The sequence below is a fragment of the Procambarus clarkii genome, chromosome 47, assembly GCF_040958095.1.
Source record: "Procambarus clarkii isolate CNS0578487 chromosome 47, FALCON_Pclarkii_2.0, whole genome shotgun sequence".
In the NCBI taxonomy this organism is placed as follows: Eukaryota; Metazoa; Arthropoda; class Malacostraca; order Decapoda; family Cambaridae; genus Procambarus; species Procambarus clarkii.
In genome coordinates this window covers 23020942-23041984 of record NC_091196.1, presented here as the reverse complement: position 1 = coordinate 23041984, position 21043 = coordinate 23020942, and the positions used below count along the sequence as shown (strand labels likewise).

Genomic DNA, 21043 nt, shown 5'->3' with positions numbered 1-21043 from the left:
TCTTCTCCGGTGATGCTCGGGGCTTTTTCTAATGGCTTTTCTTGAGTTATTTATCTATTAGAGCTGCTATGGCATGTGTGCTCTAATAGCTTTTGTCTTGGGCTTTCTTGTAATGCCATGTTGACTTTTTACCTTTAATGGCTGCATTAATACTTTTTATCGCGGTCTACCACCCAACACAACACTGGATTACGCAAAACAAAGCATAGCGATATATTACATAACAACAACAGAAGATTATAGCACCACCAACACAGCATTGTACATATAGCAACACAGCATAGCACTCACCATAGCAACACAGTATAGCACTCACCATAGCAACACACCATAGCACTCACCATAGCAACACAGCATAGCACTCACTATAGCAACACAGCATAGCACTCACCATAGCAACACAGCATAACACTCACCATAGCAACACAGCATAACAAACCTCTCCTTTCTATTTTACCGGCTCCCCATCCCCTCCCCAACAGTGTAGTCAAGAGTTCCCTGAGGATCAAGTATACTGTACTAATGCTAACAGTATCTTCAAGACAAATTGAAAAAGGCTCGTGAGACAGACCCCCGATGTAATAGCAATAGTAGAGACATAACTAAGATGTACTGACAGCGGAATTGATTTTCATAGGTTGCCATATTATAAGGAAATAGAGTAGGGGGCCCTGTTCTGCTAGTGGAGTGGGGGGCACGGTTCTCCTGGTGGAGTGGGGGGCACGGCTCTCCTGGTGGAGTGGGGGGAGGAGGTACACGGTTTTGCTGGTGAAGTGATAGGTTCAGCTTGAAGAAATGACCATTATAGACAGTAACCATATGTCCAAATTAGTTTGTTCTAGTTTTTGTGGTGAAAGCTTAATTAATTTGTATGCATTTTGTGTTAAAATGTTTTCTTTTTATCACATTAATATTCCCTGTGTTAAAATCATCAGTGTGTATGCTTTAATCGTGTCTTCCCAGACTCCTCCCATTAAGGGGGAGAAGCGTACTTAATTGGTTCTCCACAAGAAAGGTTCCTAACTCTTAAGATTAACTTTATAGTCCTTTTCTGTGCGTTTTGTAAAGAATGGATGCCCATTATGTAATGCAAGAAGCAGGAGAATAGGCACGTATGACGCCTCTTGACACGGCTATAGTCATATACCACTTTCCTAAATGTTGGCTGGCAACACCCCCCCCCCCCCCACCGTCTCCTCCGCCCCCATGTTGCCAAAGCATTACCTTATACTTCCTCAACCTTGACTTCTCCAGTTTGTAGCCAATGTTGTGGGTTGTGACCCGGCCTGAGACATTCAGTGTCCAGAGGTCACCCTCGGGTCACCCCTGTCCTCCCACCTGGTACCTCACATTATTTTTTTTTAACGGAATCAACCAATCCATTACAAATATGACGCATCAGTACAAATTAAAGCACAGTAATTTGTCATGTTTTTCTATCCTGACGCGTCTTATTATGGACTCCTAGAACCAGCATTTTCATTCTCCCGAGCATTTATACGTTGATAATTTTCCATTTATAAAAGTCTAATTTGTCCTGTCACAATTTTGAGTCTTGAGGGTGTACACTCCCTCACCTCTCCCTCCCTCCCTCTCCCTCTCTCTCCCTCCTTCTCCGTCCCTCCGTTCCTCTCCAGCGGTTTGGTCTGGGTTCAAACACTGGCCGGGGAGGACTCCTCTCCCTTCCATCTTCTCCACACCATCTCTTACCGTCTTTTCTTATTCAAATTCAAATGTTTATTCAGGTAAAAGTACATACATAGAAGATGAGTTAGAAACATAATGTTGGATTTATAGAGTTAGTACATACAATACTTAAAGCCACTAATACGCTCAGCGTTTCAAGCAATGCTTCTATCAAGCATTCTATCTATTCTATCTATCATTCTATGCAAGAGTTCTATCAAATGGTCGTTAACTTTCTCCCTCACAACCTTCCCCACTCTTGCTCACATCCCTCAACCCATTTCACAACCTTCCCCCTCTTTCACAGGTTGCCCCTCTCTCTTCTAAATTGTACCGTGTTCTCTTCCCGTTGCGCCGTGTTCTCTTCCCGTTGCGCCGTGTTCTCTTCCCGTTGCTCCGTGTTCTCTTCCCGTCGCAGGGGACCTAGTGGCCTCGTCTCCCGAGCCCCCACCTCATGCACCACCTGGCGGCGCTATCAGGAAACTCGCTGCCTCACTTCCCTCACCTCTTGTAGTGAATATTACAGTGCTTTCCTCTGCTGTCTCGTGGGGGAGGGCGCTTTTCTTGAATATATATAGGTTCCATGATTATATTGAACCTATATATAGGTTCAATGATTATATAAATATATATATATATATATATATATATATATATATATATGTCGTACCTAATAGCCAGAACGCACTTCTCAGCCTACTATTCAAGGGCCGATTTGCCTAATAAGCCAAGTTTTCATTAATTAATGTTTTTTCGTCTACCTAACCTACCTAACCTAACCTAACCTAGCTTTTTTTGGCTACCTAACCTAACCTTACCTATAAATATAGGTTAGATTAGGTTAGGTAGGGTTGGTTAGGTTCGGTCATATATCTACGTTAATTTTAACTCCAATAAAAAAAAATTGACCTCATACATAGAGAAAAGGGTTGCTTTATCATTTCATAAGAAAAAAATTATAGTAAATATATTAATTCAGGAAAACTTGGCTTATTAGGCAAATCGAGCCTTGAATAGTAGGCTGAAAAGTGAGTTCTGGCTACTAGGTACGACATATATATATATATATATATATATATATATATATATATATATATATATATATATATATATATATATAATATACACAATATATGTGTACTTACCTAGTTGTGCTTGCGAGGGCTGAGGTGCAGCTCTTTTGTCCCACCTCTCAACTGTCAATCTACTGGTGTGTGTGTATATATATAATATATATTATATATATATAATGTGTGTATATATATATATATATATATTATATATAAAATGTGTGTATATATATATATATAATATATGTATATATACACATTTTATATATAATGTATATATATATATATATATATATATATATATATATATATATATATATATATATATATATATATATATATATATATACACACACATACACACACACATTATATATATGTGTGTGTGTATGTGTGTGTACTCACCTATTTGTGCTTGCGGGGGTTGAGCTTTGGCTCTTTGGTCCCGCCTCTCAACTGCATGTGTGTGTGTGTGTGTGTACTCACCTAATTGTACTCACCTAATTGTGCTTGCGGGGGTTGAGCTCTGGCTCTTTGGTCCCGCCTCTCAACCGTCAATCAACTGGTGTACAGATTCCTGAGCCTATTGGGCTCTATCATATCTACATTTGAAACTGTGAATGGAGTCAGCCTCCACCACATCACTTCCTAATGCATTCCATTTGCTAACTACTCTGACACTGAAAAAGTTCTTTCTAACGTCTCTGTGGCTCATTTGGGTACTCAGCTTCCACCTGTGTCCCCTTGTTCGCGTCCCACCAGTGTTGAAAAGTTCATCCTTGTTTACCCGGTCGATTCCCCTGAGGATTTTGTAGGTTGTGATCATGTCCCCCCTTACTCTTCTGTCTTCCAGTGTCGTGAGGTGCATTTCCCGTAGCTGTGTGTGTGTGTGTGTGTGTGTGTGTGTGTGTGTGTGTGTGTGTGACATACGGCCTTGTCATATAAATTGCTAACCACAATATCATGGATAATAACATTTCATTCGCCTGGACCATTGGAGCCTCGAACTGCAGACCACAAAATAACAGTCGGCAGCTCTACCTACTGAGCCACCAGCACTCCAACACTCTCTCCATTGTTGCAAATGACGGAACGAGCTCTTGGGAAGGGATAAACAATAGCAAGAGTACCAGACAATCCTTTATAAATGCTGAGAGATTCACTCACGTTCGTACATATTATAGTGAGGTGCGGAGGTCTTTTGGTGCGACCGAGGGCTGAGTTTAAGGGAGTAAGAGGGTCTTAGACATTATAAGAGAAACATTTACCAAATATGAACACTTGTGATCCAACGACGAAGAGGAATAGGATGATAAGGAGAGAATTAGTAGTATAGAGGAAGAGAGAGAGAGAGGAAATGAAAGTAACTGCAGGTAATCTCTTAGCATTAAACAAGTCATGATGGGTTAATATGTTAGGTGTGTTGGTAAAATACTTGGAATGGCTTCCGCCTCCAACAGCGGCATTACTATGAGTGTGTGAACCACTAGTGAACAGCTTTGTTTAATACCAGAGTTGAGTAAACTCTCTCTCTTTGTATTGTCGTTTACAGCGACAATAGTATACTGGACATTGGCGAGACATTATGCATCAAGAGAACCAAACCAACCATGACCAGTCAACAAACGCCAAATTACACTCTGCCATCTTCGAGAACACGACGATACACAATATACTGCCCCAGCCATCATGGAAACAGGAAATTGGTAAGCTGCATGGAGCCTCTTGGTCCATAAGTGAGGTCTTCACCTTCACCTCATATATATATGAGGCTATATATCCGGCAGCACAAAATCTTGTAACTCACACCATCTGGTCACCACTTGGTCCGGGAGACATCTCCCGTCACGCTGGGTGCAGTCGCGCCTCCACAGATCTCCAGTATCAGCTCTTGATACTGGTAATGGCTCAAAAGGGCCACCACTTACGGGCTATTCATGCCCGTGCCACCTTTTGGATGGCTTAATCTTCATCTTCGACACATTCATGGGAGACATCTCCCGTCACGCAGGGTGCAGTTACACCTCCACAATACTCCAGTATCATCTATTGATACTGGTAATGGCTCATAAAGGGCCACCACATACGGGCTATTCATGCCCGTGCCACCTCTTGGGTGGCTTAATCTTCATCAATCAATCAATCATCTTGTAACTCACGCGATTGACACCAGGCACCGCACCGAGCCCCACGGAGGAGCCCTCCGCCGGAGCCTCAGGTTCCCCGCCAACCAGAACAAGAGCTGAAACCCCCCGACTCCCATCCTTAGATAACACGACCACCAGGTCCCGATCACCAGGGGCAACCGCCCATGAAGGGGAGCCACCGGCAGGGGGCACAACGTCCAACAAGGAGGACACCACAGAAGTCACCACGGCGACGTCCACACCCTCATCCTCCTTTGTATCACGGTCCCCCGCCCACGATCGTCGGGGCGACGCAGCCCGAGCTGAACGACGGCGCTTAACATGAGGCTGCTGATCGTCGGAACTATGACCCCCAGCAAGGGGCGCCCCAGAAGAACCCGTCGCGGGCGGTCCCAAAGCCGAGGCAGCACGCCCACGCAGAACAGAAGCCTCCACAGCACGGGGCAAAAGTCCACCACCACGCCCGGAGACTGAAGCCAGAGAAGGAGCAGGCCCAGCAGGCGGGAGAGCACACTCCAGCACACAGGGGGCATCCATCACGTACGACACGGCAGGCGCAGGTGAAGACGGACCAGGGGGCAAAGAGACCACCGAAGGCGACTAGGGACTCGATGCAGACACAGAGGGTGGGGAAGAGGCGGAAGGCAGGGGAGAGGGCACACTCACCACAACCCCGGCAGCCTCGGGAAGCAGACAACTAGCGGTAGGGGAGGCAGGCACCACCCCAACAGCAGCATCCAAGGACCGCATGGAAGCAACCGGCCGCGAATGCACCTCCGCAACTACCAAATGGAAAATACCCGAGGCAGGAGCCCCCCCCAGGCTCACAGAGCAACCCGTCCTCTTAAAAAGAACGTCACTTTTGGCTCGTATGCGCGATATGGCTAAATTTGGACGTAATTTGAAATGAAATCCACTCACAAAAGTGACGTTCTGTTCCGTTTTCTATTTGAGCCGTCCGGCGTACGCGCAGAGGTTATAAGAGGACACTTTAAATTAACGTTTTTCATAACGTTTTGAAACTTTATGAGAATTTCCTGCCCTCCTAACCTATCAGAGGACCCTTAACTTACTGTTGTTGAAAAAAAAAATCCCAAATTTATTTTCATATTTTTTTCAATTTCAAATTACGTCCAAATTCGGCCATACGGGCAAACGGCCAAAAGTCTGACCCACCGGTGTGCTCTGTGAGAGCACACCGGTGGGTCAGACTTACCAGGGCCAGACCAAGCAGGGCTAGAGGGAGCACCCGCCGAGACCGCCGCAGGAACCACACCAGGCACCGGGTCAGAGCGAGCAGGCGCCGAGGAAGCTCCACGCTCATCCAAGCAGGGGAAGTCACTCTCCAAGAAAACCGAGGAAGCTTCAGCATGAGGAGCGTCACACCCGGCCACCACATGGCCCTCAGCACCACACCGGAAACAGGTCCGGGTCTGGCCCTGATAAAAGACCCGGAGCGAGAGCCCACAATACAAAAGACTGGACGGAACAGGCGATGTAACCCGCATAACAAGCGTACGAGTGCCCGTACGTAGCCTGCTCAGCCGGCCCGCACGCAAAGTGTTGAAGCGGTGAAACACTACCACACCTGGCAAACACCGCCCTCAGCTCGTCCGCGGGGAAAGTCACCGGCACACCATGAACGCTCACATATTGCACGGCCCCCCAGGGATCCGAAACGTCAGCAGACACAGCCGAGGTAGAGATTGGAACCGTGCGGCCGACCCAGTGCGACACAAACTCCAGATACAACAGACCTGAGCTGAAGGACACCGCCACCTGAGTAGGAGAGAGCTTTTCCAGCCCTAATAAATCCTGAACGTCCACCTTGAGCTCATCGATGACTGCAAGTTCCACTAGCGGCCAGTCCACAGTCCCAGAAAAATCGAGGCACGCCGTGTCAACCTGCCTAACGCGGGAAACACCACCAACAACCATACTGCCTGCCGGGTCCTCCGGCCAGCGCGCACCACAACCCACACCCGCCTCCACGCAACACCAGGCAACAACTGGCAGGTCAGGTAAGCACGTCCTGACCCCCTGGTGGTCAGCGAGCGAATCTGGGTCGTTTGCTATAGTTGAGCTCATCAGTGTCTTTTTGCTTCTTAACAATGTATCAAATTGTTTGAATTTGACAAGCCTAAAATTTTGGTACCATCTCGTCGATTTATTTTGATTTTTCAGATTCATTATGGCCCAAGTTCAGTGACATGACACTTCTGTAGTCCTCATGGTGAGAGGTGACAGAAGACTCACAAAATCCACTTTAGACTTTTTATTACCTCTTCTCAGCACACACACTAACGAGGCAACGACACACAACTCACCATTAAACAACCGAGTGGCAACATGTCTAAATACTATAGGCACTCTACAATTTGTTGACTATGTATAAACAAAAGTTTCAATTTGTGTACGGGTGACTTAATGAAAATGCAAATTCCCTTAAGATAAAGGTGAGGATTTGCACCTTAATTTCAGAGGCATTGTAATATTTCCAGTCCAGTGTACTAGAGTGCAGGGACAATGGGACAGTGTGTAAGATAATATAATATTTTCCGTTAAATTTATTGAATTCGGCTTATTGAGCAACTGTGCCTGAGTAACACCACACGCGCATGCACATTATTTGTCCTGGCGGGCACTGTACTTTGGGTGATATTAAATCTAAATGTTTTTACTGATTTTTATTAAATAACATCATAATAAGTGTATTAGGATGGAAAAGTGTAGCACTCAACAATATAATCATTCTGTGACTAATTAGTTAGATATGCTTCACTTAAACATCACGGGTCTTCGTTTTAAATTGACTTGTATAAGTAAGGTAACGTTAACTTAATCACTCGTCTGCACAGTATCTTAACGACCATAAGGGCTGAATGGCTTCGATGGTGCTCGGTAGTTGTAGCCGGTGTTACAGGTGGGCTGGTAGGTACTGGTGGCCGTCACGGTGTTGTACTGCTGGTTGACAACTGTTGAGGTGACGTAGTTGGTGTTGAAGATGGTTGTGGTCTGATATTGGGTGCGGGTCTGGCCTGGCAGCTGCTGGGTGCTGACGGAGGTTCTGGTGACGGTGATATACTGGGTCTGGGCTGGCAGGTTGACCACAGATGGTACCACCTGTTGGGTGTAGATGGTTGTGGGCACCACCTGTGTTGATACCTGGGTCCTCACTACTTCTTGTGGAACGGTAATGGTCCTGGTAATGTACTGTGGCACCTGCCGTGTACTGTAGTAGGTGGAGACCACCTGCTGTACCTGGGTGCGGGTCACGTACTGTGTCTGGGTGTTGGTGACCACCACCTGGGAGTAGATGGTGGTGGTGACGGGAACCACCTGGGTGGAGGTGATGTACTGGGTCTGGCCTGGCTGGGTGATGGTCTGGGTGACGACGTTGGTCCTGACTACAGTTTGTGTATGGTAGACATCTGGGCCTGGTATTACCACGGTGGAGTAGATGGTGCTGTACTGGGTACTGTCTATGGTGCGGGTCTGTCCAGGAAGCTGCACGGGTGCTGGTCACATACTGGGTCTGGTAGACTGTGCTGATTACCTGCTGAGGAACCACCTGTGTAGAAACTATAGTCCTGGTAACTGTTGATGGTATTTGCTGAATGCGGGTCGAGTATACGGTCTGGTATTGAACCTGTGTGTTGACGACTTGTTGCGTCTGTGTGACATAGATGATTTGGGGAGGTAGAGTGATGACCTGTGTGCGGACGTTGTCCTGGGTACGGGTGACGGTCACTGTCTGGTACTGGATGGACGGCACCACTTGGGTTCTGACGATCTCGGAGTAGATGGTGGTATAGACCTGCTGAGTGCGTACAGATGTCTGGGTGACGTACTGTACGTCAGTCTTGTAGACGGTGGAGGGGATGACCTGGGTGGAGTACTGCGTCTGTGTACGGTAGACGGTGGAAGGCTGACAGTTGTATGGTCGTGGTGGAAGGTAGCCGCCCAGAGATGACTGGATGATTAAGTCCATTGCCTTGAAAGTCTCGCCTTGGTCGATCCGCCGAGGCTGCCAGGGCACACCCCACCAGCAGGGACAACACCAGGACGTTCATTCTGCTGTAGAAAATGTAATGTCAGTAAAACAATGTTTGGCTTGTCATAACGTGAATGATAAATAATCTAAATCACAGCGGATCTATGAATTCAATATCCAAACAAAAACTATCGAGCAACTTACCAGTGCTTGTTACCTGTTCTTTTCTCGAAGTATAGACCATGCCAAAAGAAAAATGTCTAATATTTGTAGAGTAAAAGTATATTTAAGGAAAATACAGTTCTGAGGCATTGTACATATTTTAATAAGGAATCAGCACATGTTGCTGTCGATTAGCTAGAGTTATCCTTGCGGCACGTTACCGAAACTGGGTAATGCGTTAATAACCTGATGGTTCACGAACTCTGGACTTTGGGTATCAAGTTATCTGTCGGTTATCCTCTGATATTGTATGGACGAACTGGTTTCCGATAATTGTATCCTGTCTTGCCACAGGTGGCTGTAATGGTCTGTGTGACGGTGACTTGTCGTGTCTGCTTGACTGTCTGGTAGACGACCTGTTGTTGCTGCTGTGTCTGAACCACCTGTTGGGTCACCACGCGGTCCTGGCCAGGCACTTGGACCACCGAGGTCCGGGTTTCCTCACGGGTCTGGACCACAGGGGCGGGGGTGATATATTGGGTCTGGACCACGGTCTGCACCAGAGTGAAGGTTTGAACTCGGGTCTGGTAAATGGTGGTGTAGATGGTGTTGGGCACCACCTGGGTTTTCACCACCTCGTGAGGAACCACTTGGGTGCTGACTTGAGTCTGAGTGACAACGTTGGTGCTGGTGACCACTTGCTCGAGGGTAGTGTAAGCATTTTCGTAACGGGTGTTGACAGAAGTGTAAGGGATGACTTGTTGACGCTGGACCACGCTCGTTCTGACAACATCCTGCTCGCGGTAGACGCTTGTCTGTACCACTTGTTGCACGCCAGTTGACGTCACGTAACGCGTGTTGGCCGGCTGTTGACGCGTTACGATGGAGGTCTGAACCACAGTCCGGACCAGGGTCTGTACTACGTCACGGCCGGGGATTGACACGACTTGGGTCTGCTGTCGTGTTTGAGTCTGGTAGTTTGTGACGAGCTGAGGGACTGTCTGCACCTGTGTGCTAGTCACCTCAACAGGTACGACCTGTGTTTGCACCTGTGTGCTGGTGACGTAACTGACCTGTGGCACTACACGTGTTGATGTGACATAAACAACTTCCTGACGTGGTGGGCTTGGAACAGTTTGTGTCACAACTCTGTTATTGAACACGGTGGTTGTGCGCTGGACCACACTGGTCTGGTACTGGACCTGTGTCTGAACGCGAGTCTGGAAAAGAGTAGTTGGTACGACCTGTTGTGTGACCAGGGTGGTGGTGGTGTACTGTGTGTTGATCTGGGTTATGGTCTGGACATTAATAGAAGTCTGGACGCGAGTGTCGTAGACGACCGAGGTAATGGGTGCAACCTGACAGGGGATGTTTGTGGGTGGTGGTAGATAACCGTTGTTGGGCGGCGGATAGTTGTAGCCTCCCTGAGGAGTGGCCGAGGCCAGGGCCACCACCAGCAGCGTCGCCGTCAAACGCCACATCCTGCAAAGAGAAATGCCACAGGTTAGAGCAGCGGTGATTGGAACCCCCGCGTCTCGGCAACTCATTTGGGAATAAAGTCCAATCACGCGCCGCTCCCTCTGTGCAATTTCTCTATGCTTTGTGGGCTGACCCGAGAGGACTTTATCGCCCAGATGAGCCGCGAGGCGCTGACCTGGTGGTTGCTAATTACTAATAAAAATATCCAACAACGAATATGCATTCCATTTCACATTAGCTTTTCTTCGCAATCTTATTTACCCGTTTTTTATACATTTTATTGGCAGTTGCTTCCTATATTATCAGTGACATAATAATACAGTTAGCTTCGTTTTCGAATCACAAAGAGAAATCCTGTGTTCAATTCCCGGGTGGGACAAAAATGGTTAGGCTAGTTTCCTTTCACCTAATACACATATTCACTCAGCAGTAAATAGACACCAGACTGGTACTCAGCAGTAACTTTCCTTAATTTCCTCTTAATATCACCTTTTTGTATCCAATCATATGTGTATCTATGTAATCGTGTATAATAAAGTAAATATATATATATATATATATATATATATATATATATATATATATATATATATATATATATATATATATATATATATATATATATATATAATATATGTAGACCAAGTTGCTGCAACAACACAACACGACAATGCTCGCCTCACAGCAGTAGCAGCCCCACATTCAGGGAATTTCCTGTTAGCTACCCCAATGTTGGCAATTGGCACGTGTCTCACACCACACGCCCTCCGAATTGTTATGGCCCTCCGCCTTGCTGCCTCAATCCACACCAAATATAGGTGTATTTGCAGCGAGGTGGTGGCCGACAGGTACGGCCACCATGGTCTACTCTGCCAAAGCACAGGGGGATGGCACTAGAGGCACAGTGAAGTTAACGACATAATCAAGAGGAGCCTCACCACAGCTGGATGCCCAGCTGAAAGAGAGCCCCGTTACCTAACGCCCCGTAACTCTGATGCTCTTATTGGTTGCCTAGATGGTATCACAGTGAACCCCTGGAAGAATGACAAGTAGTTGGTATGAGACTACACGTGCATATCAACCCTGGTTAACACCTACATTGACTTCAATGTTGCACAACCAGGTGGCGCTGCCACCCACTGGGAATCAGCCAGATCCCGTAAGTACAGAGAACTGGATCACCACTACAATTTTGCCCCCATTGCTTCTGAGACACTCGACGCCTGGGGTAAAAGTGCTACCAGTTTTTTTGAAGGAACTGGGTTCTAAGCTTATTGAAACAACAAGAGACCCTAGAGCTGCCAGCTTCCTTTTCCAGCGCCTCAGCGTGGCAATACAGAGGGGAAATGCACACTGCATTCAGGGTTCCTGCCCGCCATCTGAGGAGCTGGAGGAACTCGACAACTTATAATAATCATCTTTGTACCCTATATGTAACTCCTTTTTTGTAACAAAGTTTAAATAAAACAAATATATATGTGTATATACAAAAGAATGGGGGTGGTAGGAGAAGAAAATATTAGTGTTCAGTGAGAATCCACAAGGTCTTCTCTGGGTACTCTTTATTTTCTTCTCCGAGGCTACGGGTCTCCACATTTGCACCAAAGGTGGTACCCCTCACATCTTGTGTGTGTGTATATATATATATATATATATATATATATATATATATATATATATATATATATATATATATATATATATATATATATATATATATATAATTATATATATATATATATATATATATATATTATATAATATATATATATATATAATATACATACACAATTTCTTTAAAGTCACCAGCTGTTTCCACGTATATATGGTGTTGTTTTCACTGCTCACCGAGACACTGGTATTGTAGTCTTTGTTCACTTCCAGGGAACTAAGTCACTCTCGCGACGAGACCCTCAGGCATTTTTCAAATTTCTTTCCCAGGCATAAGTGACTATTTTCTGCCTAAAGGTTACACACGGAGCGGTGTTGGGATACATAGGGTAGGCCTGAGGTACACATGGAGCTCTGGGATACATAGGGTAGGCCTTTCCTGTGTACACATGCAGGACTGGGACGCCGGGAGGGACGTACCTGTTGCAGGTCGAGGAAGATTCACCAACGGGGGAGCCGTCGGGGAGGGGAGTGATGCGAGTCTGGCGAAGTAGCGCCCGCCATTAACTATATATACCGACGGCGGTGCTAGAGAAGGGCTTGGAGGAAGGACGTTGGCCGGGGGGAGGAGGATGGGAAGGGAGAGAGGGCTGAAGGGAGGCGGCAGCAGCTGACATCTCATCATCATCATCATCAACAACAACTACAACTACAAGAGACGAAAGTCCTGATCATTATGGGGCTGTATTACCAACAGTTACCGTAGTGCGTCATGTGCCGTGCGACTCCTTCCGCTTCACTACCTCCCCCGGGTCATTTATTACATGAAAGTTTCCTGCGAGTATTTATACATGAGACGGAGCTCCCAGGGGAGGTCTCTAGTTTCAGACCATGACCTGTGAAGGACTAAGTGAAGACATGCAGGAGACGGTAGACGAGATGAAGAGGCACTTGGAGGTACTGTAGACACCGAGTCTACAGTCTACAGTGTTTTCTCTGCAGTGTAGAGAATGAAAGCTGTTTCGAACTAGACAAAATCTCACAATGGAGCTTAAAAGAGGCAGCAGAGGTAATGAGCCATCCCATTACTTTTCTTTTCAACTCTACATTATAAACAAATGGTTGTCAGAGATAGAATGCAGCTAACGTGATGATTTAAAATGAAAAAGTGACATCAGGAGCTCGCTGAACTGTCACTAACCCAGCAGGGTCCAGGAGAGAGACTCGTGCTGAACCAGTATGGCTCAAGTGAAGGTAAATAATGTCGGATATTTATGGATTCTTCGACCAGAAGACAAGAGAAAACGGGATGAAACTGTGTATTTCTTGATCTCCAGAAAGCGTTTAATTTCATTGTGCCCTACAGGGCTTCTATACAAGCTTGAGAGGTGATGCCTCTCAGGAAGGAAACAGAGTACCTGTCAAGAGAGAGAGAGAAGATAGTAGTTGGAGGTCATGAGTGATGTGTGCAGATGCTGTACACCTGGTGATAGGTAGAAGCGAGGAAGACTACGAGAGGGATCTGGATGCACTGCAGAAATGGTTATAAATATGACTAGGTAGGACTTCAACATGGATAAATGCAGACTAATAAAGATAGAATTTTGAAAAGAAGACTACAGGGGTAGTGCAGTCTAACAGAGAAATAACTAATGGTAACAAAAAAATAGAAAGATCTGTAACTTTATTCAGCTCCAAGCCAGGCACCTAAATAATACATTACCAAATATCTGCAATATAATTCAAGTTGGCAAAAGTAACTTTCAGGTACTAATATAAGGAGTCTTCACAACATCATATACAACCTACGTAATACCATTACTTGAAAATGCAGCCCCGATCTGAAGTTCCTACATAAACGAGCACGCAATAAAACTAGAGATATTTCAGAAACATGCGACATAATTGGTCCCATAACTGAGAGGACTGTCACACCGAGAGACTGAGACAACTCAACCCCATAAAGCTGAAGGAATGAAGTAACAGGACATATAACAATGTATAAGATATTGAAGGTAATTGATACTGGACAAAGTACTAAAGGTTTACTTGAGAAACAGCAGTGCCAGGGAACACGAGTGGAACTGGAGACGTAGTGTGCCGGGGAACTATCAAGAACATTTCTTTAATGTAAAACTTGCCAGCAAGTGGGATGGTCTATAAGAAGAAATTGTCAAGAACTCCATAAGCAACTTCAAAAAGGAAAAGTTTGAACGTAAGCAGTTGCAAGTCATAAGTAAGGTGTTCATCGTGCGTAAACAGGGTGGACGGCCGCTGGATTAATGAACATCTGACCATTATTAATGAGGGCGTGTTGCTGTGTTGTACCTGCATGCTCTACACACCTGCTTCTTTTTGCTCCGGTTTCCATCTCATATTAATGAATGTATCTCACGTTTTGTTGCGCCAATCCACAAAACATTGGCCAAGTACTCAGCCCGACGTCAGAATCCAAATGTTCACTTCACGCAACCGCCAAACCCACAGTTTATGAAGGAAAACGCTTTACGCACGACTCACAATTGAAGACGTGCAAAGATTCCTCAAACACTGCCACAATCACGCCCGCTGCTTCAACCCCAACTCTGCTTCACCCACGTACAGCCAATACAAATAATCGCCAACAGAACCTTAACACCTGACCTCATCTACGCCTTATACATAGAACTTTATTATTATTATATAATATAATAAATGAACAGAAACCTGTTTTTAATACATAATTCGTTAAAATTGATGAATGTGTCTTTTGAGTCGGCCGCTGGATGGCTTGAACGTAGCGAACAACGCTCTGGCTTGTAGTCCTGGGTTCGATTCCAAGCCGAAGAAGCAAATGAGCAGAATTTCTTTTAACTGATTTATCTGTTTACCTAGCAGTAAATAGGTACCTGGGAGTTAAACAGCTGCTATGGGCTGCATCCAGGGATGTGTGTGTGTGTGTGTGTGTGTGTGTGTGTGTGTGTGTGTGTGTGTGTGTGTGTGTGTGTGTGTGTGTGTGTGTGTGTGTGTGCATGGGAGAGAAAAATATGCTATAGATATATGAGGGCAACCGGCTGTTAGAAAGGCGGGGTTCAAGAGCTAATAACTCGATCTTGAAAGCTCAAAGAGTAAATGCACACCATCATACATACACATTCGATGGAATGCATTAGGCAGTGATGTGGTGGAGGCTGACTCCATACACAGTTTCAAATGTAGATATGATAGAACCCAGTAGGCTCAGGAATCTGTACACCAGTTGATTGACAGTTGAGAGGCGGGAGCAAAGAGCCAAAGCTCAATCCCCGCAAGCATAAATAGGTGAGTACACACACCAACGCACGTGCACACAGACCAACGCGCGTGCACACACACACACACACACACAAGACAACAGAAGTTGGATAGTGTCCACACAAGAGAGCATGAAGGTGGAGTGTGTGGAGGCGTGGTCGGGGTCGGTAAGAAGTCTCTCATATGAAGGTGAGAGTGAGAGCGGAGGCGTCGGTGAAGAGCGGTAATGAGTGCCAATGATGCACTTGTACCTGATGTACATCATAACCCTGACAGAGGAAATAGGCATTTGCCGTCTCCCGTGGCGAAATGGTAACACACTCGCATGGTGTTTCGCGAGCGCTTTGGCCTGAGTTTGTATCCTGGCCGGGAGGATTTGCTGGGCGCCAATCCTTAACTGTAGCCTCTGTTCACCCAGCAGTTTAACAACCCACCTGGTGGAGTTTGGCGGGTCGTATTCGGGGGAAATTAGGATTAAGGACTTACTCGAAAAGCTATGCGTGCTAGTGGCGGTACAAGAATGTAAGAATTCTTGTATAAATAAATAAATAAAAAAAATCCACGTCAGTGTTTTTTGATGAATCAAAACTGAAGGACAATCGGTACAGGTCTTTGGTATGTTGGAACATGATTTACAAGCACTCTAGAGGAGGTCTGAAAAATGGTTTCTGACTTTAACCAAGACATCAGAGTAGACAGGAAACATATAAAGAGTGTATATTCATAAGCATATACATTAGCACTCACTGTATGAATAAGAGCAGCAGTGTATGCCAAACTGGCCATCATCTGTATGCTCAAAAGAAACGTAGACGAAGCAGCCATCTGAACGCTTAAAACACTCTTTGTACGTGGGAAGCTCTCTTGAGTATGCTGCACCGTACTGGAACTTCACCTGAGGGAGCACAAAACAAAATAAAGATTAGTCAAGAAATGGTCTTCAAAATTGGTCACTGAGCGGAGGGACCCAAGCTACAAGGGAAGGCTGAGCGCTGAAGGCAAGATGGAACAACCAGGACATTACTGTATAAATAGAGCGAGGTGAACCCAGAGATAACACAAGAATAAGAACATAAGAATATGTAGGGCCTATTAGCCCATACAGGGCAGTATATCTTCGTGTCCAGCTATACTGATTCATAGATTGTGTGCAGCCTACGCTTGAAACAATCCAGCGATCCCACCTCCACCATGTTACCCGGTAATTTGTTCCATAAATCATCAACGGTTTCCAATCCAGGTCTCTCCCGAATCAAAAATTCTCAATTTGTAATCACAATCAAAACTTAAAAACAATGGTTACAAATTTATTATTTTGTTTCAAATATTTTAAACCACATTTATTTCGCCTTTCTTAAAACCGTTCATCCTTGTATACACGTCAGTCATGGCAACATTAACTTCTGTTTTTTCTAGAGAATATCTATCATGTTTTTAATCTCTGTTCATGTTAACTGAAGAAGCTTATTTAGAATATGTTTATAATTAAATGAGTTAGAAAGTGAAGCTAATTCAGTATGAATAATAATCAAAATAATAATTCGATTTGTCGTGGACAGGAAGCCTGTGTATATATACTTTAGGCTCGTATGGAGGTAAAGGTAAAACTACTGAACTTTCCCTGGATGTAACTCCACTATAGTTGACAAACTCTCGGGTACCTGTTTACAGCTAGGTGAACAGCGGCATTAGGTGAAAGGATGCGTACTCAACTATTTCAGTCCCGCCCGGGAATCGAACCCGGGATCCCTGATTGTGAATCGAGAACGAAGCCAAGTGTACAGTTACGAAAAATATGAAAATATGATCACGAAAAAAATTCTGGGTCATGGCTGGATTGTACCTGGGTTTCAAGCCTCTCTTACGAGTACATGTAGGTGAGCGCGGGTGCGCACGCACGCACGCACGCACGCACGCACGCACACACACACACACACACACACACACACACACACACACACACACACACACACACACACACACACACACACACACACACACACTGTAAACTGTGACAGTGAATCTGGTGAAAGTCAGCATTGTTCAATTACCCGTGTCTGTTTCCTTGTCTCTTAATTCTTGTTTTTATATGGGTAATTTCATTCTCGCATGCTTTACATTGTCTCTACATTTCCAGTCAGAGAGAGAGAGAGAGAGAGAGAGAGAGAGAGAGAGAGATTCATATGTCAGGTTGCAGGAAGCCATGTCCAACAGCCTGGTCAGGAACCTGGCTATAAGGACGTTGATCCTCCTAACCAAAGCATGGTAACCACAAAGTAAGGAGACCCAGGCCTACCGTTCTTAGTGAGAGAGAAAGAGAGAGAGAGAGAGAGAGAGAGAGAGGTGTATGTGAGAACATTATTCATGTCGTAGCTTATTAATACAGCTTATTTATATAGACAATAAATCCGTTTATTAATAAATTCTCCAGTGTAAGTTAAATTTTTAAATGCTAATTATTGTGTTCCCATTTCCTTTTCTCAACTATGTCGTATCATTATAATGATACGGACACCGATGAATTTACTCGGACAAAACTCTAGAGGTGTGGTTGAAGTTTGGCATTTCCACCAATATAACTTACTTCTCATGCTTTGTCTATAACAATGCACACGAAAAGCAACAGTCTTAAGCATGAATATGATTCTGTTCTCGTATTCTGTATACATAAACCACACGTATTCATTAGTGAACATGAGTCGTCCCCCGTTTTCTGTGAACAAAAACTACACGTATCCAAAAGTGAACTTGATCTTGCTCCCGTTTTCTGTAATAATCGACACGTATCCACGAGAGAACATAATTCTGTGATCTATTATCTGTAAACATAGATCACACACATATCCAAGAGTGAACCCTGATTCTGTTCCTCGTTTTCTGTCACTAAGTTTCAGGCGAGGCTGCTGTAGGCTCCAGATGAGCGTTCGTAAGGGGGATGTCACAGAGCCCTACAGACAAACAGCAGATGCAAAGGAAATTAGTAGAATGTTAATTGCACACTAACTCTCCCTACGCTGAAAGTTCTCGACGTTACGCGTTCAGCTATTTGCTTCTAACACCTGCCAGTGAAGGGCACCTGCTACATACAAGCTGGTTAGCTCCAGACAAGTGTTCTTTTGACAGGATAGTTGTACGCCAGAGAGACTGGTTCACACCCATAAGCTTCCTGTGCGTTTTGCTCTGTAGTTCTGCAACTGGCAACAGTACTGTGCCCTGACTGGAGGCTGTATAGCTGTCTACACTAACTAGAGGCTGTATAGCTGTCTACACTGACTGCAGGAGGTTGTATAACTGTCTACAGTCTACACTAACTAAAGGCTGTATAACTGTCTACAGTCTACACTGACTCGGGGTTAGAGCTGTTTACACTGACTGCAGGATGTTGTACAACTGTCTACACTGACTGGAGGTTTACTGACCTGGGAATTATACTCTAGTTTCCTATGTACTAGTACCCAAAATACCCAAAGTACACCCCCAAGGCTTTGGGTACTTTGTTGTAGTGGAAGCCACAGTGAATTACCATAGTTTTCTAACATATTTGATGAGGAATTCCAACTGTGTTTGCTTGAGGGCAGTAATACACATTAATTGTGTAGGGGTTTCAGCCCAGCCTCCAGTAATGAGAGAACTTATAGCAGGTGTTTGGTCAAACTTACAAAAAGGGGCCTGGTCGAGGACCGGGCCGCGGGGACGCTAAACCCCGAATCATCTCAAGATAACACCTTGCCCGAAACGCTGTGCGTATTAGTGGCTTTAGGTATTGTATGTATTAGCTCTATGTATAAATCCAACATTATGTTTGTAACTCATCTTCTATGTATGTACTTTTACCTGAATACAAATTTGAATTTAAATTGAATTTGAAGTTATTGTTGGTAATATCATTGTTGTGGGTTGAGTTATTTGCTAAGCAGAACTTTGAGACTAGTATTCTGATTTAAATAGTTATTCACAGCTGTTCCCACTGATTGGTTGCCACTGATAGGTAGTCACTGATAGGTAGTCACTGATAGGTAGTCACTGATAGGCAGCGGATGATAGGTAAGCATTGATAGGTAGTCACTGATAGACAGCCGATGATAGGTAAGCATTGATAGGTAGTCACTGATAGACAGCCGATAATGGTAAGCATTGATAGGTAGTCACTGATAGGCAACCGATGATAGGTAGTCACTGATAGGCAGCCGATGATAGGTAGTCACTGATAGGCAGCCGATGATAGGTAGTCACTGATAGGCAGCCGATGATAGGCAGTCACTGATAGGCAACCGATGATAGGTAGTCACTGATAGGCAGCCGATGATAGGTAGTCACTGATAGGCAGCCGATGATAGGTAGTCACTGATAGGCAGCCGATGATAGGTAGTCACTGATAGGCAGCCGATGATAGGTAGTCACTGATAGGTAAACACAGATTTATAAGCTGCGTTGTTCATGTTGTGTCATATGAAAATGGATTGTTGTTGGTCTTTAGACCTATCAACCGCGGATGGGTTATTAAAAACACTACACTAGTTTACTGACCAAGCAGCACGTGTGCTTTACTCTTAAACATAGTCCAAGAATAAGGTAAAGTGAGTGTATACTCATAATATGTTGGGGTATATTTTTTTATTATACTGTGTAGCTGTATTATGTAGTATAATGTGTAATCTGACTATATTGTGGGCTGAGTGTATCGTGATGTTTGATAACATTGATGAAGTTCTGTTTTGTTTACATGTTACTTGTGTACGTTTTCTTTGGTGTTTGCAAGGTAAAACTGCACTATTTATGTGCACTTAATTACCGCAATAATTTATTAAATGTTTTTTAGTTTTAGGCTGAAGGCTTATTAACGATTGAAGGCCTAATACGAGGAGTGTTTAATTTGCCTCCATCACTATCAATTGCTCGTCCTATTAGACCCCTCGTAACAATCCTACGCTTGTCCTCGTGGCGCAATGGTAAAGTACTTGTCCGGCGCTTCACGAGCAAATTGGCTTGGGTTCGTATCCTGGCTGGGGAGGATTGACTGGACACCAATCCTTAACTGTATGCCTCTGTTCCCCCCAGCAGTGAATGGGTACCTGGTTGTTAAACGTTTTGACGGGTCGTATTCCGGGAAAAATTAGGATTAAGGACCTGCCCGAAACGCTGTGCGTGCTGGTGGCTGTACAAGAATGTAAGAACTCTTGTATATATTATATATATATATATTATATATATATATATATTATATATATATATATATATATATATATATATATATATATATATATATATATATATATATATATATATATATATATATATATATATTGGTAGCAGTGTTTCTTGTAAACATATATGTTGTTAAATATGACCAAAAAAGTAAGATTAATAATTCTAATACGAATTTTCTCAATATTTCTTATGTTTCTTTTTACTGTTGATGGTAATTGAAAAATCAATTCTCCAAAATTCACTTTTATTTCTATTCTGACGCGACACCTGAACGCGGTTCGTAATTACCTATTACATTTTCAAAGACTTTAGTTTACACACACACAACTGTAACCTGTAAACACGCCATTTGCTTCCATAATTATACTCGCATTTGGATGAGGTGATATGGTACAACAGTTTTGGATGAGGTG

At 44.4% G+C, this 21043-nt stretch overlaps 2 protein-coding genes and 1 pseudogene across 2 annotated transcripts in view; 1 reads left to right on the top strand and 2 right to left on the bottom strand.

Annotated features, from left to right (window-relative positions):
• The window catches only part of GatB (glutamyl-tRNA(Gln) amidotransferase subunit B, mitochondrial), a 449912-nt gene that overhangs the window by 75491 nt on the left and 353378 nt on the right, over positions 1 to 21043 (top strand). The gene's annotated exons all lie outside the window — the stretch shown is intronic.
• On the bottom strand, positions 7766 to 8976 carry LOC123763120 (uncharacterized; annotated as a pseudogene).
• On the bottom strand, positions 9322 to 10540 carry LOC123763119 (uncharacterized). Its single transcript, XM_045750068.2, has one exon. It carries the CDS (start codon positions 10538 to 10540, stop codon positions 9353 to 9355), a length of 1188 nt encoding a protein of 395 aa, XP_045606024.1. The 3' UTR covers positions 9322 to 9352.

Excerpts from the sequence above, each read along its gene's own strand:
- LOC123763119 (XM_045750068.2), bottom strand. The coding sequence starts at position 10,540 with ATGTGGCGTTTGACGGCGACGCTGCTGGTGGTGGCCCTGGCCTCGGCC.